This window comes from Falco cherrug, chromosome 12 (assembly GCF_023634085.1).
Source record: "Falco cherrug isolate bFalChe1 chromosome 12, bFalChe1.pri, whole genome shotgun sequence".
Lineage (NCBI taxonomy): Eukaryota > Metazoa > Chordata > Aves > Falconiformes > Falconidae > Falco > Falco cherrug.
In genome coordinates, this window is record NC_073708.1 from 14,309,110 (window position 1) to 14,336,890 (window position 27,781).

At 39.3% G+C, this 27,781-nt stretch overlaps 1 protein-coding gene across 2 annotated transcripts in view; it reads right to left on the reverse strand.

Annotated features, from left to right (window-relative positions):
• Positions 1-67: 67 nt before the first annotated feature.
• The window catches only part of PALMD (palmdelphin), a 58,675-nt gene continuing 30,961 nt past the window's right edge, over positions 68-27,781 (reverse strand). For both annotated transcript variants that reach the window (XM_055724443.1, XM_005434012.3), the window contains 7 exons: positions 24,018-24,098; positions 18,295-18,425; positions 8,811-8,925; positions 7,913-7,946; positions 7,718-7,825; positions 5,879-6,979; positions 68-1,609 (listed from right to left, as the gene is read on the reverse strand). In XM_055724443.1, the coding sequence (XP_055580418.1) occupies positions 1,566-1,609; positions 5,879-6,979; positions 7,718-7,825; positions 7,913-7,946; positions 8,811-8,925; positions 18,295-18,425; positions 24,018-24,098 (1,614 nt within the window). In that variant the 3' untranslated portion in view covers positions 68-1,565. The remainder of the gene's footprint in view (positions 1,610-5,878; positions 6,980-7,717; positions 7,826-7,912; positions 7,947-8,810; positions 8,926-18,294; positions 18,426-24,017; positions 24,099-27,781) is intronic.

Sequence of the window (27,781 nt, forward strand, 5' to 3'; positions counted from 1 at the left end):
CCTCTGCTCTTACAACCAACAAATAACAGAACAAACAAGAATTAAAAAAAACCAGAATAGACATAGGGAAAGTATAATATAGTTAGATTTATTTGTTCTTATCTACTATTCCAATCTCCAGGTAACCATATCTGACAAGTCCTGAAATTTGAGATTATTACCCACTTCAGTGTGGGGGCCACCAAGTTGTTTAGAGGCTGCAAGTCAGCTGATTACTACCGTCGTGCCTCAGTATGAGGTAGTAGCTTCAGTTTCCTCCTTTGAAATGAGGAAGACCAGCAAAAAAGTTATGGTGGTTTTCTGCTGGTGCATAATTTGAGTCAGCTGTAATAACCTGAGCTTTATCTGTTTAGCGATTCAAACCTGGCTAAGACCTAGCATCATAAATCTGACTTGCATGTGACTCTTCTAGGTGTAATTGTATCTTATGGCTACTTTTAGGGCCCTTAAAACTCCTTCCTCATGTGGAACGAATTAGCTTGTTCTGTGGTGGGAGCCTTGGACCATGCCGAAGAGCTGTGCCCAGCAGCAGCTGCACCTGTAACAGACCTGTTGCAGCTGCAGGACAAGCCATTGGCAATTCAACATTTCTGATAGGAGGCTTGTACTAATTTTAGCTCTCTGGCCAACTGAAACCTCAGTATTTTTTCAGTTTTGGGTGTGTGTTTGGTGGGTTTTTTGGTTGGTTTGGGTTTTTTGGGTTATGGTTTGTGGGGTTTTTTTGTTTGTTTTTTGATGGACAGGCACTGCCTGTCTGGCAACCAGTTTCCTGGAAAAGCAGGGCTTTTTGAGCAAGCTAGGAGGTGAAACCATGCTTGGGGGTCAGGCTAGTGTTACGCACAGGATGGATATGTGAGGTTGTGGGTGGGCAGCGTGTACGTAATATGAGGAAGGGAGCAGGGTCTGAGGATGGCTATACTGTCATATATGAAATGGAAAGGTCAGTGGAGTATGGAGCTCTAGAAGGTGGCTAAATATTTAAATGCCAGCTTCACTATTTTTGGTTTGTTCTGCTCTCACTTAGAAAGGAATGCTTTAAATTTTGGCCAAGGTGGTATGACTGAAAACCAACTTTTATATTTACATTTTTCCTGATCCTGTTTCACATGTTTATTTTTTTATTTAACCAATGCTTTTACCAGAAAAATGCTGGGACAGCATTTTCAATCAAAATCAGGTAGATTGGCACATTTGAAGTGAGACAATGTCTATGAAGTTCTGTGGAGATGGATGTTTATCTGCTTTGTGTATATAGCAACAATATATTTCTGATTGTGGGAACAGATATGCACATGTCTGCATATTTGGATATACACTGCATTTATGGTCTTGGGTAACTTCCCACTACTTTCAGCAAAACCCAGGATGTCATTTGTGTTTGTGGCAATTGGTCAAATCTAAAATTCTGTTAATGTCCATTGGATTATGCAGAGGGCAAAATAACCCAGATGCATAAAACAGAGGAGCAAAATAAGCATTATGATCCAAAAAAGGTGTGTTAAGAAACTCTTCTTAGTTTCAGTTTGCTTGGAGTAGTAAATTTTACTTCCCTGTCATTACAGCTGTTAAATGACTTTTTTCCCGAGCTTTGCCATTCTCATCCTCAGAGCTGAAAAAGAAAACAAACAAAGCCATTGCATTTTAAGACTAACTTTGTATTTCTGATGCTAAATCTTCTTATTTAGAATAAAAGACTGCACGTACCTCCGGTTGTTAATCCAGCAGAATAAGCATTGGTTTTAGTGTTACAGAAAGAAATCAGTAGAAGGCATTAGTTCTAGTAATTTTGCAATAAAGCGAGTATATTAAGAAATTACTCCATCATCACTATTTGAAAATTAGCACACTCTCTTCTATATCTGTTATATTTCTGTTACCTTCACTAACACGTTGCAGACAGACGATATTGTTCTTGACTAGATGCTGACAGATTAAAAGGATGCATGAATAATTAAACAAACTCTTTGTTTAAACTAAACTCCTCAGTGGGAGCTGTAACTGTTTGGAAGCTTTTTCTTTTGTGTTGATGTTCACAGAAAACTTTCCTCTCTTCCGGGTGTAGTGAGTCACAGTGGGAGTTAGTCATCTTCCTGATTTAAGTCTGACAGAGTAACAAGGTATCTGTGTAAACATCGGTATAGCTGTTGTCTGTAACTGGGTATAACGTGGGTTAGTTTGAAAGTTACAGTGCAGGGCAGATGATTAAATGTTAAGGTTATTTGTAGAACAGCAATGTAACGCTGTAGTTTGATGTGTAAAAATCCACCCCCCCACCCCCCCCACCCCCCCCGACGTTGATCTGAGAATGCAGTTGGGAATAATCTCTAGCTCTCTGGCCTCTTGGTTTGAAGAGTTACCCAAAATAGTGTGTCTCGTTCCTTCATCCTGCGTATGTGTCTGTACTGAGAGACAGGGGGTCAAAGCAGCTGTTTATTTGATTTATGCATGTCAGCAAATGTCCAACTCAAGTTATGTTTTGAATGCTGAAGTTGTTGCAAATCACTGAAGCATCTGAGTGTAACTGTATATCATAGGGCCATTGATGTTAAGCTTGGCTCTTACAAAGACCCCATGTACTGTCTGAAGGCCAGGGAATTCTGAAAGATTCAAGTCCTTGTTGTAGTTTGAGGGAACAATCAGTCTGATGCTTCACTTACAGACAATAGTCTGTTTTTGTCTTGCTCTGTGCATTATAGAAACCTAGTATGCATGAATCTTTAGTAAAAAGTATTTTTGTGTGTTACTTTATTCAACACAAATGGACTGAAGTCTCTATTTGTTTTTTGAAGGTTGCACAGCTTCCAGTGGTAAGGAAAAAAAAAAAATTATCTCATCTAGACTAGCTACCTGCCAAAAGCTGTGGACCTTTGTGTCCCGTGAGAGCCTGTAACACCCTGTCAGGTTTTACTGCCTACTCGGCTTCAGTTTTTCTTTCCTTATTCATTCCACTATGTCTAGCCTTCCCCCCTGCCTTGAACTTTTAGTTTCCCTGATGAGTATTGAATCTTCTAAACATTTGCATACTAATTCATTTGACTGAAATTTAAAAAAGAAAATAAACTCTAATAACGCAAAACACTGGTGTCCTAATTATAGCACTGTCATCCTTCTCTCTGTATTTTTTATGTGAGGGCGCATACTTGGAGATATTGGTCCTCCACCAAACTTATAGGGAAAGGAAAATTGGTCCCATATGGAAAGAGGTATGTCATACATTTCTGTTGGTTTGGGGGCATGCTGAAAGCTCCTAATTTAATCTGATATTTCTCTGTATACATTGGCACATGGAACAATTCCCCTGCCTCCTAGTTGTCCTTGACAATTGCTAACTTTTTCAGTAACTTGCTCTGAAGGTTCATTTCTTTCCTAAAGCAAGATTGCTACGTAAGGGACCGTCGACTGTCTCCTAGTCTTGTCCTGTGCTTCCTTGCTTTCCATTCTCTTTCAGAGACTACTTAGTGCCTATGTAATGTTCAAATCCTACAATTGCCTCCCAAAGCTTTCATTTCAGAGAGAGTTATTTTTTTTTTTGTATGGTTTGTTGTTTTAGTAATGAATGGTGAGGTACCAATAATAATTTTGACTCTCCTCTTTTCACTAATAGTGTTTAGGGTGAACCTGCTAGGCTGGGCATCAGTGGCTGCTTTGAAAACAATTTTTCCCTAAGAAACAACTCTGTGTAATACATTGTTCTAGATTTAAGAGGCTTTCCTGGTTTTGTTTCCTTTTTAGAAGTCACAGTAGGATTACAGGACTGCTTGGGAAAAATTGAGTCACTTCCTGGCTTTTTCCACTGATCAAAATGTCCCAGGGAGTGACAATAAATAGATGGAGGGGTAAAGAGGAATATGGCTTAATTCCAGAATCTGAGCACTTAAGACACTCACTTGGAGGCAGTGCTGACTGTTGCGGTGTATTTTTGAGGCAGTTGCCAAACTGCTTTTAATTTAATTGGCACTGGGTTTTGCCTAATTTGCGATTTTCTCCCTGGTGTAGAATACTTACATGTAAATGGGTAAGATCGAATAAATATTAACGGAACAGATTCTCAAACATCTTTGCTAGGTCTACACTTACCCCCTCTCCCTGAAAGTCAATGTTTGTTTTCCACTAACCTCGAAAGAGGGAGAACCCATATTGTTCTGAGAATGTCTCCGAGCGTAGCAGGGAAAATGAAGACATTTCAGACATTTCTTTCAGGAGGCAAAAATAAGCAAAGATTGTTACAGACAGGTGCTCGACTAACATCTCGTGGCCTATACATGGCCCACCTGAATGGTGCTGCCAGCTCATAGTTACTTCTTGGAAACCTCTTTCCCGAGATCCGTTCAGGAGCAACCATGCAGCAGGCTGTAGGATGAACGCATTGTTTCAATAGCAGCCAATGGGTGGCTGGGTGAGTGAGTGCCACTCCTCCAGTACATGCCTATACATACATGATGGGGCAGTTAAGGGACCATCCCCAAAATACAATGGGTTGGAGCAGTGTCTGGAGTGGTTTATCTTGCCTGTAGCAGCTACTTCTGCTTTCAGTTGCTGGCATAAGGGTTGGTGGCAGCAGCCTTTGGTCCTGGAGGACCAGGGAAGTGCACAGGTGGCTGAATTGGTGCTTGAGAGGAGCAAAGGTCCTTTTAAGTGATAGAAAGTTGCGGTGGCTTCAGTGATCGGAAAGGCTGGGCAGCGCTGCTGGAATATTTCAGGCTGTTGTGTGCATGACTGCACAAGGGTGATACTCCTGTAAACTGGGATCAGTTACTTACTGAACAGCTCTTCCTAAGTGGTGCATACTGATGCAAAAATACTCAAAAGGCCTTACATGATCCAATGACCACCCTCTCCTGGCTTTAGCTGTGTTGTAAAGAAATGCTGGGCTGGTAGTGCAGTTTTAGGCAGGGCCCAAACTTACACATTTGCTGTGAAATTACAAAATTATTCAGAACATAGGCTGGAAGAGGAGCAGGGATAGAATGTGGGATCAGGACCCCTGATCTTCCTAAAACTCAAACACAGCGTTCTTTCCCTGAAGCAAATATGACTACTGTCTGAGATCTGTTGTCCTGTAAATATACTTAAATGCAGTTCAGTTGTATACCTTAAAGTGCAATGTAATCATAACGAAGAGCTTTCCGTATTTCTGGAAGATCTTGCTATTGTTCTTTCAACCTTTTATTATAAAACTTTATAGTAAGAAATGGGCACCTTGAGTGTTAATAGAATGTAAAAGTGTTGAATATAGCACTATTGACTAACCACATGTAGTGATGAAAACTATTTAGTTGTCTTTCAGAGGCTATACAAATATCTCACTCAGGTTAACAAAAAAAAAATGTTAAAACTTACATAAACATTGTCAATGCAAGGTTGGCAATGCTGGTTCCAGAAAAATGCAAAGTAAAGCTTGGTTATTAAACAGTCTTTCAGATTTAAGGAGCAGTTTGGATTATCTGGAAAGTAGTTAGAATGCAGAAAGGCACAAAAACATTCCAGTGAGGAGAGTGTTCAGAAGCAATGCTGTTAGTTACCTGGTAGAAATAAAAACTAATTCTGCTAATTGAGGTAGCATTAATGGAACTTTTAATTGTCACTTGAAAGAGAACCACTTTTAATCTTCGAAGGTTACAGGAATGGCTTTTCTGAGATAGTTTATTTTGCAAATTTTGATATGGTAACTAGTGCATTGCTAAAGATGAAATAATTAAACAATACTGAAATGCAGATTGGTATTTGTTAACAAACAAGAGCAAAGAAATGATTAGTAATTGCATATTAGTCAAGGAAACAGTCCAAACAGTAAAGTGAAACAGTTGCTAGCAGATAAGAATAGTATCAGTTTGCTACATGAGCGAACAGCAGTAACATGATTTTCCTTTTCTGTTACCTGTTAGTGAGGGATCTTCAGTACCATCTCCAGATACCTGACTGTGAAGCTGAGCACGGTGTGTTGGTGAGCTTAAGCGTTCTTCTTGTTCTCGCAGGGAGATGGAATTTTTGTGGGGTACCCTGTTCAGACTTGCACCCAGACCGCTCACAGGGTTTGTCTGAGGGACATCTGTGATTTTCCTGCTTGGTGGCTGATAAACCTGACTGTAGTGGCCTATGGGATGGTATGCTGGTTTCTCAGATTTGCTGGTGTCATCATCATCATCATCGTCAATGATAACCAATTCTGCACGAATAACACCATCATATCGTGACAACTTTTGGTCTGCTTCTGCATCATCATCATCAATGCGCTGATAACCCATGAAAACCATTGTTACTGGTTCAGAATCATCCACGTAACATGGTACAGCTTGGACAATGCTGTAATGCACATCTTCCTCATCTTGAGGTGCAGGGGATGTTTCATTAAGACGGCAGGGGCTTAAAAGCCTTGTCTCATTGTGTCTTTCTCTTGTGTCCTGGTAAGGTTTTAATTCCTCATGTGCAGCTTTTCTTTCTTCATTATGTATCACCTTGTTCTCGGGATTAGTGTGCACTTTCTTCACTGAATGGGAAGGTACTGGAGAGGGAGACTTGGGCTTTATTACCTTTGAAAGATCAAGCCCATTCTCTTTATGTTGCTGTATAAAGGGCTCTGTTTTGGAGGAGAATTCTGTCTGATGATTGCTAAATCCATTAATCTCTCTTCTCTGAGTGTCCTCCTGTTTTGGTCCAGGGACTAATTTGTCTTTCTGAGGAGTAACTGGCCTGCAAAATTTGTTTGCATACACAGGCTCATGATACTCTGTGGGAGACTGGGAATTTTTTTCAGTTGCCTGCCGGAGCAGGTCCTCCACCTCAACAGGAGCAAGTTCATCCATCCCATTTTGTGTTGTGCTGCCATTTGAGGATACTGCATAGACTGACTTCCTGCCATCGTCATAGACTTTAATTCCTGTCTCTTTAAACTCCTTTGAGGGAAGAGGTATTGTTGATAGCACTGTGTTTTCTCCTGTCTTCATGTCTTTTTCAACTTTAATTTCCATGGCAAACAATGCTGTTGAAAGAAACAAGAGCTCAAACTGATAATTCAGCAACCACAAGAAATATTACAGAAGAGTTCTGACAGTGATAGAGAACGACAGAATTAATTACCGAATACATGAAATTATCACATAGGTAACCAAAATATTGGATTCTCATTCTGAATGCCCCCTTCCATCCTGTCGAAACTTGAAGTGGAAAAAAATATTTTTGTTTGGATCTAATTCTGTGAGGAAAACTAAGCTGTTGAGGAGCCAGTTTTCATTATGCGATTGACCGAGAAAGCCAGATTTAACCTTGGCCCCTGGTGTTGTGCTAGGCAGTAGCAGCTGAGAGAGCTTAACGTGCTACGGGGCTAAAGAGTCTTGGGCGCTCAGAAGGGCTGGGAGGCTTTGTAGTAGTTGGAAAACTACCAGACTGCGGCTGGCTGCCCAGTAAGTGTAAGTGCGGCTAGAAAATGTGAAATGTATGATATGAAGGGAGGAACTACTTCAAGTTATGCCAGCTAGAGGAGTGAAATGCTAGAAAGAAGTGTAAACGTTGAAAACACTTGATCCTTATTCCCAATGGGAATTGCCTTACACCAGTGACCTACCTCTCAATTTTGGTGACCTCACTGACAACACAGCTTAAATGAGAACAACATTGTCCCATCCTGTAATATTTATTCTTCCCCTAAAGTGTATTAGAGTCAATTTGTAGGAAGTCTTTGCACGTATTGACACCTTCTAGAGTTACTAATAAGCCGTACCTTGTCTCTTTTCTTCATCGGTGGCAGCATGTGCTGTACTTCTCAATGCAGAAGGCCTGAAATACTTGGGAAGGTCGGGTATGCTGGCGTATATGTAGTCTGCTGCCTCTGAATAAAGAAAATCCACAAAGCATTTACTGTATTTTCACTGACTTCTACAAGAACATTTTTAATTTTTTTTTTGTCTAAACATACCTTTTTCAACTCCTGCTTTTTCAGTCTTCACAGACTAGAAAAAGAGAACCATTAAAAATAAATGTGATTAGTCAGTTTAAGTTGTTATCTAGACAGTTAACTGATAGTTTTAACTTTTTGTGTGCACAGCTTCATATTGAGAAGGGGCTAAAAGTGAAACTGCCTAGCTGGAGCACGGTAAGGGAGGGTGAGATTTTTTCTGGTCTTTTTCGCTGATATGATTCCAAGTCAGATGGAGAAGGGCAGGACATTACAAAAGTGTTAATTGGTGATTCAGCCTCACACTGTGGCCCAAGCTGGTTGGTTGGCTTCAAAGATTGTCAAAGGCTCTACTTTGACTTTCCAGTTGTGCTTATCTCCCTGCATTTATTTAGAGAGAGTATATGTGTAAGAGCAACCGGAGAACTGAAGTTTAGTTTCATCACTATATTTTTTGAGATGGTTTAAAGTGATTTTCAAATTTCAAAATGACTTTTTGACAGAGACTAATGATAATATTAAGTCAGGTTTCACTATAACCTCAGGGATTTGGGGGGAGGGGGTGGGGAAACATGATGCAGTTTAACTGGGCACATCATCTAAAGGAGTATGATGACTATGTCACCCTCTGTACCCACTCTGTACCTGTTATGTCTGTCTTTGGCTGACATGCAAAGTTGCTGGTTAGTAGCAGTGCTGTATTTTTGAGCTGTGCTATAGATGAGTAACGATAGGAATTGCTCCCCCACCCCCATAAACCAGCAAATGGAGACATTTGGGCACTTGAATAGTGTAACATGTTGACCCCTTCTGTATTTGAACTACTGTCACCTTAGACACTCACAGGAACCAGCTAATTCCCTTTCCCCTGGTTATGATGAACGAGTAATGAATTCTTCTGGAGTAATTTGACACTAACCTTTATTATGTCTTCTGTTGTTTTCTCAACAGATTTCAGTTTCTTTAAAATTGCTTCTTCCTTAGCTGAGACTTCCATTTCCTCTCTTTCCAGAGCCTCAATTTCCTTCTCCAGTCTGCAATCATAATTCCCTTTGATTTAATACCAGGCGGAGAATAACATCGCAGATTCAATACGTTGTGAATATGGACATTAGTGGGGCTGGTTCTACTTACCCTGACAAATTTTTGCTCTAATATGAAATCATCTTATAATTTCATATGCATCAGGAAACAGTGTGAAATGGTATTCTCTCTCTTTTTCTTTCTTCTTTTTTTCCACACACACACACACACCCCCCCCCCCATGTACCTGCCATTGATTCCTTCTGAGCCTACTTTGAAAACAGTGGCTGAAACTAACTTATTTTTCAGGAGGGAATAGATAAGAAATATAGGGCCCCACAGGATTTCCTCATCTCTAAGCAAATTTTCTCTCCTACATTATCTCAAGAGATGTGATTACTTCATTGTAATTAAGATGTAGGAATCTAGTATACAGACACCAGGATTATGAGTTTGTGTCTTATTTTTTATGTGTACCTGTACACATGATGAAAAGAAGCAAATTTTGTTGTAAGAATGTCAGAAGGATGTTCTTGTACCTGGTAGTACTTAAAGGGCTAGAGTACATAACCTTATATGCTGTATTTTATTATATGTAGCTAAACTGTATTCAGGAGGATTGCCTGTGGAGGAAAGTTCTAGTCAATCTATAACTAGAAGTTACAATTCCAGAAGAGCCACATCTATCAATGAAAATCAAATTACATTTGTTTTTCTGAGGGGTAGAACAGGTATAACTTTTTTTTATAAAATAATAATGACATTTTCAAGTACTTTTTATACATAAAACAGCTCTTAACTAATTTTCTAATATGTGAGTTAGTACAGCTAGAAATCATAATAGTGATGTGCTTTTCAGGCTACTTTTAGGAAGTGATAACTTCATATTCTGTAGATTTTGAAAACTAAGCAACCTCATAGTGGGAGGATGCTCAAGAGTCTAAATTCTGAAGCTTTTTTTCCAGTCTGACTGGGATTGAAAATGAAGAATTTACAAACACCCAGGACGATGAAGGGGCTTTCAAAGAGGTGTGTATGTTCAGCTCCAAGATGCCAGGGCAGTTCTCCATGGTTTTGCATGTGTGAACATGGGTTCTAGGATTTCAAAATTCTTTGCTTTGGTAAAACAAGTGTAACAGTGCTTGACTGACAGCCTGAAGCTTGATTCTTCCGCGGAAGAAATCTTGGTTACAAATGCAAGTTATTGCTGATGGGGGTGGGTGTTATTATAGTGTTCCTGATAGACTAGATCAGAGCTTGTGTAGCTACAGACTTAAAAATACTAGCAAGTGTTAAGGGCTTCTTTTGGGGGCTGTGTATTAATTACTAGACATAATAGACTATACCTATTAACAGACATACATGTGTTGTTCTTTCTCACTCATCAGCATTTTGTGTACTTAATTCTCTGGGAAAAGTGCTGAAACCTTGTTTCTGGAAAGCATTCCCTTTCAGCAGAACAGCAGTCATGTAAGACACACTGGTTCAGTGTGCTAGGACAAGCAGCCGGGAAGGTTGATGTTTGCAGCATTCGCTCAAGTAATATCCTTACGAGTGTTACCGATGAATTTCCAAGAGAAAATTGGGTAGTTCACATAGGTGAATACATGGTGCATCAGGTGCTGATTGCAATTAGGTGAGACTTCCAACAGTAAGGAACAATTTTTTAAGGATCTGTTAGAGGAGGAGCCTTAATTGTACCCAGGTCTAGTCAGCAAGACCTTTGTTTGACAGACTACAAGCCTTCCTCTTATGAATAACAAATACACTAACTTTGGATATTCTCTAGATAGCAGGATATTCAGCAATTGACTTATTTCTGTCACATTTTAGCAATGCAAAACGGAAGTGTCTTGCCAGTTGCGACTTGGCTGATGGGCTAACTGTGTTCTTAAGAAACCTTTATCATTATGTAAAAGGGAGATTGAAGCTCAGCAGTCCAGATTTTTTTGGGGCGATTTACTTCTGCTGTAGGTCTGTACATTATTTTAAAATGGTCACAGCTCCCTTTCCCTCCCTTTTTTGCTATATGTTAAATCTATGTTATATGGTTACTCACATGTTAAAGCTAAGTACAATGTTTATGGCATCTTTTCCTAATTAGGGTTTTTATTTTCATAGCTCTAAGATGTTTGACAAAACAGTTCTAACGGAAAGGTCCAAGATAAAATATCTAATCTCTGTATGTTTGTGAGATAGAGAAAGCTACGTCTGGTTAAAGAACATCTCTAAGCTAAAGTATCTCAGTCGAGTTCTTTTCTCTAAGGCAGTGACTTAAGCAGGTGTCCCATATCCTTTTTTTTTCCCTCCCTCTTTCAAGTCAAGACCGTTCCTTTCTGTGTAAGTGCATATTTGTTAAGTTTTAGATAGAAGTTTGCCATATTAACCTAGTAGTTGGGAAGCAACTTTTCCATGAAGATCTAGAATCAAGTCCAGGTTTAACTCTGAACTGGAACTTGAATTGGTTTTCTCATGCTGTAGGTGAGTGCCATATAGCTTCAGCTTCCTGGTTCATCTACCTCTTCTTTTTGGGATCGATTCTGGAAGAACTTTTTACTTAAAGGTAAGCCAAAAGCAAATTTCAAAACCTTCTGTATTTGAGTGAAATATGTCTTCCATTGGTTTTGAATCCATGTCAGAAATTGATTACTGTAGACTTAAGGCAACTGTAACTGATACTGCTGGGGGCTGAGATCAGTCAGAATAGTCACAACTGGATGATCTGAGGCAAAGTTACAAACAGAATAATGATAGCCTATAACACTGACAGAAAAGATTGTTTTACATTTTGATTTACTGTTTAGTATGTGCTAGGATCCACGGTATTACACCAAAGTTAACATTAATAATAGAAGCCTGTCATCCCTTTAAAGTAAGCAGACCAGAAAAGTTGAATGCAGGCTGGCAGAGAAGCGTTATTTATCTCCTGTGTGACTGCTTGAGAAGTCTGAAATAATAACACTGTGACTCTTGCCCTATATAAACCTAGATTTATATAGCTACAATAATAGGATACTACATGGACTTTTATCTGTCAGCGAGAATATCCTCTTTTTTGAAACACAAAGGAATCATAGATCTCAGAACTGAGATGTGAAGAAAGATACATTCAGGATGAAAGTAAAAGCTTAAAAAAATATTTAAAAGCAGATAGCACTTTGGACCTGAGCTCTGCAAGATGCCCTTAGGACCCTGTTCAAAGGTAATGATTATAGTGCTGAAACGTCAAAATTCTGTGATGAGGGGGATCAATACTCTTGGAGGGCTGTAAAAGAAACTAATGCAATGACCATGTGCTATTTTTGCACTTCTTACAGAATAATATTTGTCTAATATATTGAAATTTTTACATGAGATGATTGCAGTATTATCATAATGCAAAAATTAATCATTGAAAGCTCACAGAAGCATAATGAACTGAAGAATCATTAACTTATACTATGGGTTTATTTCAGTCTGGACTCTAAATACTCCTAGATGCACAGGTTGAAGAAGAGGAGGAAAAATCCTGGGAAGATATTAAAAAAAAAAAAAAGAAAAAAGGAGGGGGGAGAAAAAGAAAACATAACCCCACATAAATCAAAGATGATAAACCCCATATGGTTATCTGGGAGATCAAGAAAAGTATTATTTAAGTTTATATATGCTCTCACACCCATACCAACACCCACTTCATATGGTGATTAAGAGGACTAATTAAGTGCTTAGTGGGGCTGGGGAAAAATTCTCATACCCACGTAATGGGAATTGCATCTAGACCTTAAGTATCTCTTTGGTACTCATACTTGTGTATAAACACAGATTTTTATGGTTCATTTTCAGAGGATATTGTGAGTGTGCACACTGGAATTTGTTGAAAGGAAACTTTTAAAAGATGCAGTCTGTGTAGTTCAAAGAAATCAAAGTCCTTTTGACTTCATGCAGCTGAAAAGTTAGGCCAGCATCTCTCTGGTGTGTCTAAGTCTTTAGAAATTCTAAATCAATGATCTGTTTATGAAGTTACATCATAGTTTGTATTTGTCTTGAAAGAGTCTAGGAGCTAAGCTAGCAATTATACAAAAATTATCTTTCAATGATGCTGCTGTGTCTTGTAGAGAAATAAAGTATGGCATAGCTACTGTATTAATTCAATCCTTTGGATGTTTGTTCTTCTCTCCATAAGTAGTGTTCGTTATTTGAAAAAGGAAAACAAGTAGCATGGAGGTATGGATGGAAGAAGGAACCTTAGAAGCTGAGATACTAAATTGGAGGTTTCTCTGCCAAAGTAGTAACTGAATTAAGAAATTCTGGAGTGTACCTGACTACTGCTGGCCACCAGCTGCTCTGCTGGAGTTGGCACCACTGCCACCCCAGAAGAGAAAAAAATGAATGGTTTAAGAATGAAAAGCAGATAGGAGGATACCACCATGGGGAATGCTGGGCTGGGAGGAAAAAGCAGTTTAGCAAGTCCTCACATGTTCTGAGGTGAGTCAAATGCTTTAGCAGCTCCAGAGTCCATCTAGTCTTAGCCTGCCTTCATGTATCACATTATAAACTATTGAACAGACCTTAGTTAACGTGATGTTGTGTGTGCATTTCTAAGTGTGTTGTTTAGCAACTAATTCCATCAAGAATGAGTGCTGTTGGCTGCAGATTAAATGAGAAAATGGGACTCCTAAGTTTTCAGCTTGTACCCTGACCAAGGACATGCTCACCTGTAACTTGTAACGTGTAAAGGGGGTCAATAGGACAGATAATGTAAATGCTAATTTTGGTCTGTAAACAGAGTATTCAGCTCTTTGTCAGCAAGGTGTTTCAGACCACTTGCTATTCACTGTGATGTTGGTACAAAGAATGAAATTCTCCCCTTTATCAAAAAATGCTCAAATCTGAACTGATTAGCAGACATACACTAGCTCTATTTGACAATTGAGTAAGAATGTCTCAAAACAGAGGTGCTGTTTAGGAGGGTGATTGAAAGGCCCATGCCACTGTTGTAAATAATCTGCCTGCAATTGTGATTGTCCTCTCAGCAGAAAGAAACAAAGACTGGTCTAAGGGTATTCAAAAGTTTTGAAAGTGATTCAGGTTTTTTAACTGAAGGTAAACCCCGTGCAGAATAATCAGAGCGGACAGAATCTGTCTGAATCAAGCGAAGATTAATAATCAGATGCCCAGAGAAAGAATTCTGCTGAGCTTCTCAATAATGTATCTTACTGCTCCTGCATGACATGTGTCTACATGATCAGTTTAGCAATCTTTGATTTACAGGGCAGGTCAAAGATACGATTTCACATATATGTAGTCAAGCAAGCTTTTCTTAACTTGGGTGCTATCTATGGCATAGCGAAAGCAGTGTGCAAGCACTGTATGGTGCATATTTTGTTCTTTTTTGTGGACTTTGTTCATACTGAACTCTGTATTACTAGGTTTCTGTATCACTGTTGACTGGTTTGAAACTGGGCTGGGTATGTCTAAACAAAACATAACGATATCTGGAAGGCAGCATGGATGTTCTTCTAGAGGCCTTTGCTAGACAGCTATTGAGGGAGTGGTAGGAGGTATAATTTATAGCAAAAGATGCTCAATGTGAATAAACCTGCTTAAATTCCTAGTTCAGAGGGGAGCTCCCACCTGACTCCAGGTGTGATGTTCTGCCTCCATTCTCCATCTGTGAAATCAAATGCCCTTACCTGAGTTCTTTGTGTATTGGTGAAGGTAAAAGCTGCCAAGGACTCTAAGTTGCATAGACTGTTTGGTTATGAGAGTAAGTGTATCAGTAATGCAAGTATTTCTTTTGATATCAAGGCCTTACAAACCTCCAAACTGTCTCTAGAGCTTCAGCAACGGTGAATTAAGCCTTCTTAATTCAGGGTGGCTCAGGAATGTAATTAGGAGCATTTCTATACTGATTTTCATTTTCTAGGCTGTATTATCCTGTGAAGTTATTATTGTAAGAGTGAAGACAGCGTGTCATTTTGTGTTATACTCTTTGTCAGTTAATCTTTTCATTTTATGCTGATGTAATTTGTCTGATTCATTTGACCACAAATAACCTGAAGTATTTCAGATGTATGTCAAGAAGTAGGAATTGTTTTAAGGAGGAAGCAATTTGGTGGAGCATCCCAGGAGAAGTCATGGGCAGGAAAAAATAGTTGGTAACTGGTATTAACAACAAACGGCTGTGGAACTACCTGGTCTGCCATGAAAAAAATAAATTGCCATGAAAGAGCAGCATATATGAAGCCATAAGAGGAACCATTCACAAGTTTCATTAAGCAAGTCTAGTAAAACAAATAGTCTTATATTCTTGGAGAAAGAATAATATTTTTAATAAGAGGAGAAAGGCCACAATCTTACATTTATTGCAACTTTTTCCACTATTAGTGTTTACAGTTGCAAGTAAACTAATTTCATTTTTGTTAGCATTTAAATTGCTGGTTAATTGTCAGAGTATCAGCCATGTAGATTATACAAAGATTACTTGTGCTTGTAATTAACTGAATCTGGAACTATGTAGGAGAAGAATTCGTACCTATTACATTTCTCCCTAATGCAGGCATGTAAATAGAAACTATTAAAAAACCAAAACACAACAAACAAAACAAAACCCCCAACTAGATAGCAAACCACAAACCAAAACCAACACAACAAAACAAACCTGTCATCCCTGTATCCCACCTACATGGGAAAGGAATTTTAAAATGGCGGGGGTTTGTACATGCTGAATGTTAACCAAGTGTCTGGCAAAAATTCCAGTGGGAAGGTAACAGGCACATTTCTATAATTAGGCTGTTACAGGCTCAGGCACACATCAAGTGTATGGGCTGAGGAGCCTCCGTCTTGTTTGGTGTAATGTGTGCGCTGTTTGTGATGTGATGCAGTACTGAATGTGCAGTCTTGCCATTCAGGGTTATCTGCATCTAGTCCTTGTAACTATCAAAACACAGAAACAGGCTGAGGTGTTACTCCAGGATTGGTGTTGTGATTTAAGAAAGCAATCAGGGCCAAATGATGGGTTTATGGGTTTGGCACTTTCATTTCTCCTTTCTTAAAGCACAAATACATTTAGAAATCTTCCTTTAAATGCCTAGGAGCATCTTTTAAAAGACCTGGAAGCTGCTAATTCAGAAAAACTTAATGCCTTTTCAACTTTTGATCCGATCTAGAATTAAAGCAGAGGTAATATTCCTTTGTGGTGCTAATTTACCTACAGGAATTAAAGGAGGCTTTCAGATCTAAAGCCCCAGTTGGGTTGCTTTTTCACTGTTTGTAATAGCAATAAGTTCTAGTAATGTTAAAAAAAGTTTATATGGCTATATTCAGAGGAGTGAAGAGCCTCCCTATGCATGTTCGGTTTTGGTCTCTGAGGGCATAAACATTAAGGCCATTGAGCTGATGGCAAATTCAGGACAATAATTACAAAAACAGTTATCAAGACTCTACAACTGTAGTTACGAACACAGGATTCTGTGAGACATGGAGGTGACATTATGTATGTGAATAATCAACCCTATTAGCTGAAATCTCTGAATTAGTATTATAGGAAGGTTTTGAGGTCCTAATCCTACATTCCAAGTCTTCCCAGGGATAGGACAGGAGGGCCCTGCTGCCAGCATTGCTGTGAGATAGCTCAGTTGCAATGACTCGGGGCAGAGAAACCTAAAGGTATGTGAAGAGGTGACAGAGTAGAGCTGGATGCTGGAGATAGAGTACATTTCCTCCTAGACTATTTCACTGTTTTAAGGCAATCGATATGTCAGGAGTTCAGTAACTTCCCTTTTTAGGGGCTTAGACATTCACAGACCCTGACTATAACACTTGTTCTGTGTTTGAGCGTCATCAAATGAATTGGCAAGAGTGTAGATGTAGGTTATGTCAGGAGAATAAAAGCATCCTTCCCACAACATAGCCACACACCAAATCCAGTTCTCAACTTGGTTCTGAGACTTAAAGGCTTAAACCTCTCTTTTTGTTGTTTTTAAAGATAGCCCATCACCGCATTTCTTAGGGCATAAAGGAGAGCTCTGCTAAACCTCCAGCTCTTACACAAAGTCAGCAGGACTTTGAAAATCTACCCTATCCTCCCAGTGCCTGGAGAAGGGCTGAACTTCCAGTGGGGTGGTTGCTCCTGAGCCAGTCCTTCCCCACACAGTTCTCTTTCCTGGTGATCACACCATCACAGGGACCCCTCTTGCAGGTCCTCATAATCACAACCTGCTGGGCTGTTTTTAGAGAACACTGTCTACCTCCTACCACCGCAACAAAGAATTCTACGGAGGTGCGTGAAGAGCTGTTCTGTGGAGAAAAGTGCTTTTGAGCAAGAAGTCAGCATAATTATAGGACAAACTAGCACTAGGCTGCTGCCTCTCAGCCAAGACCATTATCATTTGTGTTGCAGAGATGGAGTAAGGAGGGAAGTGGGTGGGAGATAGCTGGGGGAGGTAGTCTTGGTGACAGCTTTGCCAGAAGAGTGTGTGTAGGAGGACAGTGGAGGAAGAGTATGGTGGAAGGCTGTGTTGTACTGAGATAGAGGAAGAAACATCAAGAAAGGATGATGAAACTTTACAGAATCTAAATAAATGTAAACACTTAATCTTTTCTGTGAGTGCTGGTGGGTAGTACCGGTCAGTATGCCTGGACCCAGGGAAGGAGCTGATGATGTACAGAGCCCTGTGGTGTTTGGGAAAGGCTAGCTGCAGCTAACAGGCACCTAGAATCATATCGTTCGTAAATAAAGGAGTTGTATGTGAGATGTCTATGCAGTTTGATGTTAGCCCAGTGTGGTAGTGAGGCACTAGGCGCTGAGATTTGTAGGAACGTCTCTAATAAAAGGTAGAAAAAGGCCTTTACTATAACAGGCTTCTGAGAATAAATTGAGACAAACCAGAATGAAAGATAAGAGAAAATAAGGCAAGTGATACTAATGGAGCTGGGCAGCTTGCACTGTTCTGAAGTGCTGTGTTATAGTAAAAGTCGGGTACTAAAGGCTGTGCAGGATCTGGTGAAACTGAAGAACTTTTAAAACTATTTACTGATACTGAAATTCTGATTCAACAATTGCTATCTCAGAGCAAAACCCATATATTGTAGCTCACATCTAGTGAGTATAGCATGGAAGGGGTATCTGGAATGAGAGAAATAAACATTTTGCCAGGTATTTATTGTGTAATTTCATAAAAATTCACAGTATGGAAGCTTGCATTTTGTATTCTCTAATTCTAGCTGACTAGAAAATACAACAAAGATTACTCTACTCTGTACATCGAACTGCATACATTTAAGCTCTTGCTGACACTTTCATCTTTTGCAAAATAAGGAAAGACTTGTAAGAAGGGACAGTTGTAATGCAAACAGAAGGGCAGGGGTACTACCGTACTTGAAAAGGTCTTGTACCCTACCTGAAAATGTCTCGTTCCAGCTCATGAGTCTTTTGTTGGTCCTCCTGATTCTGCTTTTGCATTTCTTCTTGCTCTTTTGGAGTGAGAGAACTAAGGCCATCCAAGAGCCATTTTTCTCGCAAGGCCTTTTTCTGATGGAGAAAAATACAGACGAGTAAGTGTACTTTAAAAGTTACGCTGTTCAGTCATTTACTGTACTTGCCTTGATGCCATCAGCCTGATCCACGTTCTTGTGCTGTAACTAGCATAAGGCAAACTGACAGCAGTGAGTGCCACTAAAAAGGAAATGCTAAAAAACATTTATGTTTTGAGATTGACTTAAAGCCAAACTCATTAAGAACAATGTCCCATTTTATTAGTCCACCCAACAAGTATGTAGAGGATGTCAGTTGCTACCTATAACAGATTAATGTTTTTAAGTGGATCCAGTGGTATCTCTTTCTTCAATAAAGAAAAACAGTTGTATCAAAGTGTACCTGTTACAGACTCATGTAAAAGGCTCCAATTGGATGTGCTATCATTTCATTTCAATAGACCTGATTTCTGGGGTCATAGCATTGCATAGATTCTGGGAGAGGGTATAAAAGATGAAAAGTTTCTTTAAAGAAATAATTGTATTTCTTTATAATTATTCTTTATATTTAAATTTAATATATAAAAATACATATTATTTCTATTTATATAATTTTATTAAATATATTTAAAATATTCTTTAAATAAAATTGTATAAGGGGAAGAGATCTCTAGGGTGTTAGTGATGCAATGCTATCCTTCAAGTTTACAAGGGACTTGGGTAGTTATAGTAGCGAACTCGCCTCTCATCTGGTGAGGATGTATGGGGTAAGAGTGGGACGGGAAAGATGGAGCATGGGTGGCTGGTGACTGGTTAGTGTTTCAGCAGACCTGCTACATCCTTAGAACTCTGTTGGAGGAGCAATCCAGGGCTTACGTATTTAGGTCTTGACATGTTTAGTGCCTGTGGAGTTCTTTCTGTGCAGCAATGCCTTACAAATGGGTGTATTGCATGTGAACAGGTGAATGGATCTCTCAGCTGTGCTTTCAAATTTTGAAAAATATGGCTTTATGCACTAACTGCTTCCTTAGCTACTTTACAATATAAAAGGTGTTATCTGAAAGTCATCTGAGCTCTGTAAAATATTCCTGGTGTAAAAAAAAATATTCATAGGGATAAGTTCGTATTTGTAGGCTAGAGGTTGTAAATCATGCAAACTTTCTTGCGCACTTTTTATTCCCTTCAGTGTAACTCAGGAATACAAAACTAGCAGCTGCCTTTGGGAAGAAGTGGGAGTCAGGGCTCCTTAGAAAAACTTTTTCAACAGGAGGAAAAAAGCACACATAAAAGGTTTTTCATTAACTGTGAATAGATTCCTTGAGCTGTGTGATTTCCATGTTAGGTTTTTTGTGGGGTTTTCCCCTACATGGTTTTGTTAATTGTAGGATGTGGATGAAGATTAAATTGGATTTTGACTAGTGCTGCTTTGAGGCAAAGCTGTGCCCAGCACTGGTGAGAAGGCTGCATTAACCTCAGTGCTGCTTGCAGTGGCTGTTGGAATCCCTGCCTGTATCCTGTGCGTTGAGTTGCTTAAACTGTTGCTTCCTACACTTTTCTGTTTGCTATGTGCTTTATTAGTGAGGAGGCCCAGCTGATGGAGAAGGATGCATGTAGGACCTGATTGCAGTTAAATGCAATTTTCAACTTGCTTGATGCAGGATATATGTAATATAGCAGAAACTGTGGTTAAAACAGGCTTGTTGGGAGTTCTGTGGCATTCCATGGTACTTTTTTTGGTTGGTTGGGTGGGTGGATGGTTGTTGTTTTTCCTGGAACACAGGGTTGATGTTTATAGTTGCCTTAGCCCTGCGGAACGGTATTCTGTTTCTCAGTACTGGATCATAGGAAATCTGTGGGGAAGCAACGGCTGCTCAACACTGCCCTGAGCCTTGACTTTGGTGGTAGGATCACTTGGCAGCATTTCCTGGTAGCTGTGTCTTAGGCTCAAATGAAATAAATGCAGATTTTAATAGAATAGATTTACTTGATCTGGTAGGTGCACGTAATCTGGTGTTGGCACAACTGTTATTGACCACAAAATACTGTTTTCTGAAGTTGGAGGGAACACATTAATTCCCTTTCAATTAAGCTGTTTAGATTTTAATGATAAATAGTAAGATTTTAATCCTGGCTGGAACTGAATTAGTCTAACATTGCTGTCTCCAAAAATAAATCTATAATTCTTTGTGAGAACTACAGCATGGCTGGCACTGTAGACTTTAGAAACTGGTAACACCCATCAAAATCAACAAAAGCTTCATGCACATATAGGGTTAGGCCCAAGAAAACAAACTCCCTAAATACAGGCATAAGATAATAGTGTTATTTTTGTTTTTTCCTAGAATAGTTTGCTGCTGTTCTCAACTAAGTGCCATGTAATCTTTTTAATTTAACTTTTGAAAGAATGACACACTGCATAGTTTGGAAACAGCCTTTGAACAACAGACAGTTTCAAGGGTGCTCAACTGAGTCATCGGGACAAGCCAGTGCAGGAGCGGTTGCTTTGGGGCAATTGGGTTATTTCTGCTGTCTAGCACTTCTTTTGCTGTGAAGTGTCTCTAGCTCAGTACTAGGTTGTGCATGCCTTCATTTTCCATTAGGCATGGTACGTTAAGGGGAAGGGATACTTATACATCGTGATGTGGTAAGACCCTGGGAACAGACAGAGTGCTGGAGAGCAATCACTTTCTTTTGTAGTTAAGGATCACATCAGGAGCACTGTGACAATATTCTGCAAATTCTGTGAGTAATGCCCTACTTGTGCTGCAGGTATAACTCCACGGTAAGCCTTAACAAGGCTGGACTAGCACTGAAAGAATCATCCTTCACTGGAAGGCACGGGTGTTTTGAGTTTGTGTGGCTTGCTCTCCCAGTAGTATGGCAGTTCATCTTATGGCATACTGGGGGAGGCATAAATCATTGTCACAGTTTCACAGAAGATACAGTTCAACACTGTTAACTCCTGGAATAAGAAGGTGTGTGACCAGCACCTGTAAGGTAACACTAATGGAGTTCAGGCATGTCAGAAGCCAAAAATTTAATAAGCTAAACTAGAAAAGCTCTTGGAAGGTACATGCAAATGAGTGCTGACTCCACGCTTTTCAAGCAACTCTGTCTGGTCCTTTCCCTTGTTGCCTCAGTGAGAAGGATTCCAGGTAGGAGGAAGAATTAGTTGCTGGTGCATCTAGAATTACTTGAGGATGAAATTCCCTTGTACCCTCACCTTGTACCCTCACTCGCAGCCCCATTATCCCTTGCAGTTCCATGAAGCCCTATCCACACAGGTGTCTGTATTTGCTTGCATGTCCTCTACTTCATGTGTTAGAAGTGCATGTGTAGGGAATAAATACTCAAGTATAGTTCTACAGGATAACTAAGACCTGTTAGAATACTCATCTGTCTCTTTCTAGTAAGAAGTTGGCTTGGGGACAGCAAACAAAATCATTGGGAAGCTGGAGCAGAGATTCCTATTTACACAATGGAAGTTAAAAAAAACCAAAACCAGCCTAACAAAAAAACAACCAAAAAAACCCACAGAACTACAACCTTTTAATAAACCCGTGGCTAAGGGCTATAAATAGGAATGAAGGACAAAATGAGGAACAGGATAGTGATACCCAGCTAACAGGAACATCTATATGAGAGTGAGATTTACTAACCTGCAATAGTTTCCTAAGGGACAGGTGCGAGTTATGTTGAACAGGTCATGGAGCTCTAGGTTTCACCATGCGCAACTGGTAGGCGTATAAATGAGTGAAATCAACCTGACTCACTAGGGAAATGAGCCCTCAATAAAATTTACTGAAGTGTCTAAACACTTTAGAAGTCTAAATCTGTTTTAAAGAATTTTCTGCACTAGATTCTTGTGGTGTTTGCCTCCATTGAGATACCTGAATTAGGCTGAAGCATAAATGTTCATTAAAGGACAAGGCTTCTACGGCATCAAGCAGAGGATGTTCATATAGTGATGCTGCATCTGGTATTAGGTGCCTGTCTTAGTCTCCACTTGGGTGCTCCAAATAGCTAATAATATGTATGTATTTATACACTTTTTTTTTCACATGTACACTTGATCCCTCTATGTCAAGTGAATAATTTCCTCTACAGATCCTTGATTTGGCTTCTATGCAATATGACTGATTTTAATCAGACATAAACAGGCTGATAGCTGTATGATTTTTGCATAGAACTGGCAAGAAAATCACATCTTCTGCCCTCTTCTAAAGGAAGAGCATTTCAGTAATATTTTTCCGGGAGTGTTTAGCTTCTGTGAAATTCCATAAAACGTCTTCAGAATAAGTGCAACGTGGGGTTTTGTTTTCTTAACTGTTTAACTATGCTGTACCTATTAATCTTAGCTGAAGGCATGTACTAAATCTGTAAGGAAGCTGCCCCTAGGACTCTGCCTGTGCACAGCAGTGGTGAGTATTGGCTGGTTATATAGAACAGATCAGTTTACCCATAAAAGAAGGGCAAAAGAGTCATCCTGAATTTATAGGCATAGAAACTTGAAACACAAGTTGCAGTACTCAGTGTAATCGTGTACTAAGATGGAGGGAAAGAGTCCCATGTTTACTGCTCATTAGTTACAGGACTTGGAAAAGATACTCTCCTCTGCTTTAGGCAAGACATTATGCAATTGGTCAAGCCCATCCTTTTGGTTGATACCTTCCAGTAAAACTAGTGACATGGGTGACTTTTGCATTGGCTTGCCTGGCCCAGTGAACTACTTTATCATAACTTCTGTTTTTTTTTTTTACTTGACACTAAAGAAGAGGGTGGATGAAACCCAGGATCAGGTGTCTCTTTTGAAAAGGAGTTTTTTCTAAATATGCTTCTCCCATATTTGCTCAAGGAGACATGCCATGCTCCTGGTATTGGATTCAACATATTTTTCTCGGAACTGTTTATCCACTCACATAATTAAAAAGGTGTGTAAAACACCAAGTTGTGCGTATTTCTAGAAGCATAGATTTCATCTCATCTCCCTAAATTACATGTACTGCCAAGTTGTAATAGACATTTAAAGAATAGTGGTGCTGGGTAGAAATTGCTACAATTTCAAGTGTCTGCAGAGGTGGATCTTTTAGCTTCTTGGTAATTTGGACTTTGTAATCCTGAGTTTACCAGGCCATATTTCAGGACAATATTTGCAGCATTTATGCACTTTTTGTTAAAATATACAAAGAAACAGCATTACCTTAACAAAGAGTCATTAAACAAGCTGATAAAAGACTATAGCCAAATAAAAATAGGCTGCTGTTGGTTTTTTTTTTTTCCCAGGAAAAGGTCAAATTAGACCTCATGATTGTGCTGCACCCTGTATGAAGTGAGGTTGCTGTAGTGGAATTGAGTGAACACACCCAGTCTGAAATATGAGGCTTAATTTTCAGCTGTGAGTTATTCCTGGTTATGATCTCATTTTATGCCATGAAAGTGATCAAATAACATTACCTCCTGAGTGTAATTTTTTTCAAAGGGTGATGCTTATTAAAGTCAAATGGAGTCCTGGTAAGACTCCAAAAAGCTGTGAAAATTTGACAGTAAAAGCATGACTTAAATGCATGAAGATTTGCATGCCAAAGTTGAAAACCTTTATTCATGCTGAATGGCTTGAGGCTATCTTTAGTTACATAAATCCAACACTTACCTTTAGATGTTGGTGTTTCATTTTTTCTTCTTCCACTTTTAGACGTTTCTGTGTAATTTCTTCTTGCAGTTTTCTTTTGTCCTACAAATTAAAAGAACAATAATACTTTTAGAGAAATGATTTGTTGCTAAAAAAATTGTTTAAATGTTGTTCAGTAGAGTGAAATCAATCCATGCAAATAAGGCCTTATTTTAAAGCTTGTATGATGCCCAGGCAATGCATAATTCTTAGTAGCAACAGCTCATGTCCTATGCAGTTATGGTTTCCATTACTCTTTCTCTGAAGTACATTTAAACATGTTAATGACCCCGAAGCAGAGATGATCCAAATTAAAAATAATTTACCCTTTGGAAGGGTAGGGAAATAAATATCATTTCAGCACAGTTGTACATGCAGAATGAGGTTAGAAATGGGTGCTGACCAAAATTCCTAAGGCAGCCCGCACATCATTTAGGAGAGGAACGAATCTAAGCTACACTGTGCAGCTGTGATACATCACTAAATGAAATGAGCTGCTGGTGAATCCAGCACTCAGTTTGTGTATTTTGTGGCTAATAGCTGGAATAAACAGGAATAAACAAAGGCTTAGAAATTTATTTCATTAGTCGAACAGTGATAAAGATGAACACAGAGAAATATAGTATGCTTCATATATGTTGTTGTTACCTCTCAATTAAAAAAGTATTTTTTTGTCTGTGCAAAGGCTCTTTTCACAGCTGCTGAATTTTAGAAGGAAAAACTCAAGTAGTACTGATCTATCATAGTGCCACCTTCATGCTGCTACAGATTATGGAAAAGGAAATGGGTGAACAGTCTCTGAAAGCATCAGCACTTGAGCCTCTTGTGTCTTTGCATAGGTGCTGTCATGTGGAGTTGTGGCTCCTCTGTATGAGGCCAAACACTGATTTACTACTTGGTGCCCTCAGCAGCCGGTGGGACAGAAATGCTGAAGGAAACTAGCTTTTACAATTGGTATTAATAGGCTAATTTCTTGGTCAGCCTTACTGCTGAAAAACTCTGTTATTGATCATGGCAACTTTTGCATTTATTTCTTATTGTGTATTGGTATGTTTTAGGGGAGTAAATTAAATCATCTGTTGTCTTGTGCAGAAGTGTTTGCTGGCTGGAGGCTAAGCCCCCTTCCCTTTCAATTAAGAACAGATTACTGACAGGGTTTTTAAGGCTGTTTTCAGACAAGTATGGTTTAGGAAGGAGTTAAATTCTTCACAAATTTAGGAATAGGCTTGCCCTTTCTGCCCACCTGAGGAACTAGCTGTGCATAAGGAGTGTAGAAGGTCGGTAAGGAAGGCTGGTGCAAGGCTGGGAGCTGTTCTCCACTGTTTCCCTAGGATCTGGGGTTTGGAAATAGGAAAAGCAGCATTGCTTGGCTGAATCACTTGACTGTTACTGGAAATTAGGAGTGTGGCCACAGGCTATAGGGACACTTTGCTGAAGGGCCGGAAGCAGAAGGAGCCACCCAGCCTTGTGGAGGTGGAGGGCAGGACTGCAGGCTGGCCAAGCACAGCTGGGGGTGTGCTGGGGCTTGGTAGGGGAATGAGTGCCAGTGACCTCTTCTGCCTTGCAGTCTGCAAAGTGCAGCAGCCACCTATAAACACTATCTGTACTTTACTGTTTTTCCTCGATGGTGTTAGTCTGCCTCTTTAATACACCCAACAGGGCAGGTAGGGATCTTGCCTCAAGATACATGCTACCCTCATCTCTGTAGTGGTTTTGAGTTTTGCCTATGCTCTTCAATACAGCTAACAAAGCAACTGATTTAGGATCACTACAATATGTAATTTTTTCTGCAATGGCCCTTTTTAGAGACTTTATCCAAGAGCTGCTATGCTGGATTTTACTCAGCCACTCTTGGTTTTGGAGACATAGTATCTGGTCTTTGGCCTTCACACCTTTCCTTAATTGGAAATATTCCTGATCTCATTGTATAATTAATGGCTTTTAAATAACCTATCATTAGATGAGCCAAGTGTGACAAGAGCTTGTGTTTCTTTAAGAGTTGTAGCAATCTGTTAACTGCTTTTACTCTTTACTAAAGTTCTGGATAAGATTCTTAGGCAGAGAATGAACTCTTACCTGGTTGATACTATTAAAAAATACTCTAAGTCAATTTAAATATTATTTTTGTACCAGCAGAGATGTGTAATAAGAGTTTGGGCACTCTGAAATGAGAAGTGGTACACAAAAATATTGTGCAGACAGAAGTTAGAGCATAAAGGCCCAAATAACTGCATTTTAAATTAACTGTATAATAAGGAACCTACTCAGTAATGAAACTTTTACCTGTTTGGGGTTTTTTTGTTGCTGTTAGAGGTTTAGATTTCTTTTGCACCTGATTTTTTTTATATATTACAAGTTTTCTACTTGTATCCTTTGATGTTCTAGCATGTTTTAGTTTCACTAGTTGGTAATAAACATCCATCACACAATTATCCAGATTAAATAGGTTGAAATAATCATCTTTTATATATATAGTCAAAGAAATCTGAAGGTCTAATGCCAGAAGCTAAATTCAGGGAAGGTGTATGAGGAACATTTTTGAACCTTGTGTTGTCAGAATAATTTTTAAAACCTGTTAGGACACTTCCTGCAGTGTATTCTGCTAGGCTTTGTCTGCAAATCTTGTCTTGCTGTACAAAGCTTTGGCTAGACATCTAATGGAATAAATGTTTATTCCTAGATAGCTAAGGGATCCATGCTTCTACTAAACCTCATACTCTGCCCCTGTAGATAATCAGGTTGCTGGCACAAGTACTCTAATCGTCGCTTACTATGGTCTTGTTAATGTGGGCAAGATTTGCTTTTTATGAAAGAGCACCTTCACACCTTCCTCTCTGTCGTGCATCAATGCAAGGTAAGACGAACCTTGGTCCTAATTTTCACTCCTACTGAAACATGTCGGAATCTTTCCTGACTTCTGGCACAGAAAAGAATTGTGCTCCAAACTGGATCTCTCTGAAAGGAAGGGAGACACATCTACAGAGCAGTGTCTTGCTTAGGTATCTTGTGTGCCAAGTCCATTAGTTGGTGTCAGTGTTCCACAGTGGTGCCAGTGTTGGTCTGCTTGGTCCCATGGCAGATGCCATGTACTGTCAGAGCCAATGGAGCAGCTAATATTTTAGCTGGTGTGGTTTTGTTTTTATATGATTTTTCTGGAGGTATTGGTTATTGCTTGGTTATTGAGGGGTCTTATCTGGAGTTATGGACACTTTAGTCTGGTGTCATGAGGCTGCAAAAATGTCATAATTCAAATATTTAATCACAATTAAAAATCTTCTATAATTTTAGTTTTGCTATAGAATGAAGAATTTGATGAGAAGGGATTAAGCTTAAGGTTCCTCTTTGACTGTTTTGTCTCAACATTTGCCACAGCCAGTGCTGAAGCATCTGTATTTTAAGATACAACAGTCTCTAACGAAATGGCTGCATTTGATTTTTTTACTACTTATATTCTATATACACCAGCAGCAGGTCGAAGCTATACAACAGAGAAAACCAGTTCCTTTTCAGAGCTATGGGAGTATCAAAATCTTATAATAATAATAATAATAATACTGGGGGGGGTTGTCCTTTTTTATTTGTTACATAGAGAAGATATGAAAAAGAATTTGAAAACTCCTAGTGGCTTGGTGAGAGCCAGAATTCTGTAAAGGAGCCAGGCATCTAACAACAGAAACCAACTGAGTTTTAGCATAAGTGTAGTTGTTCGCTGCTCTGAGTGCCCCTTGCCATCCTCTGTTAGATCC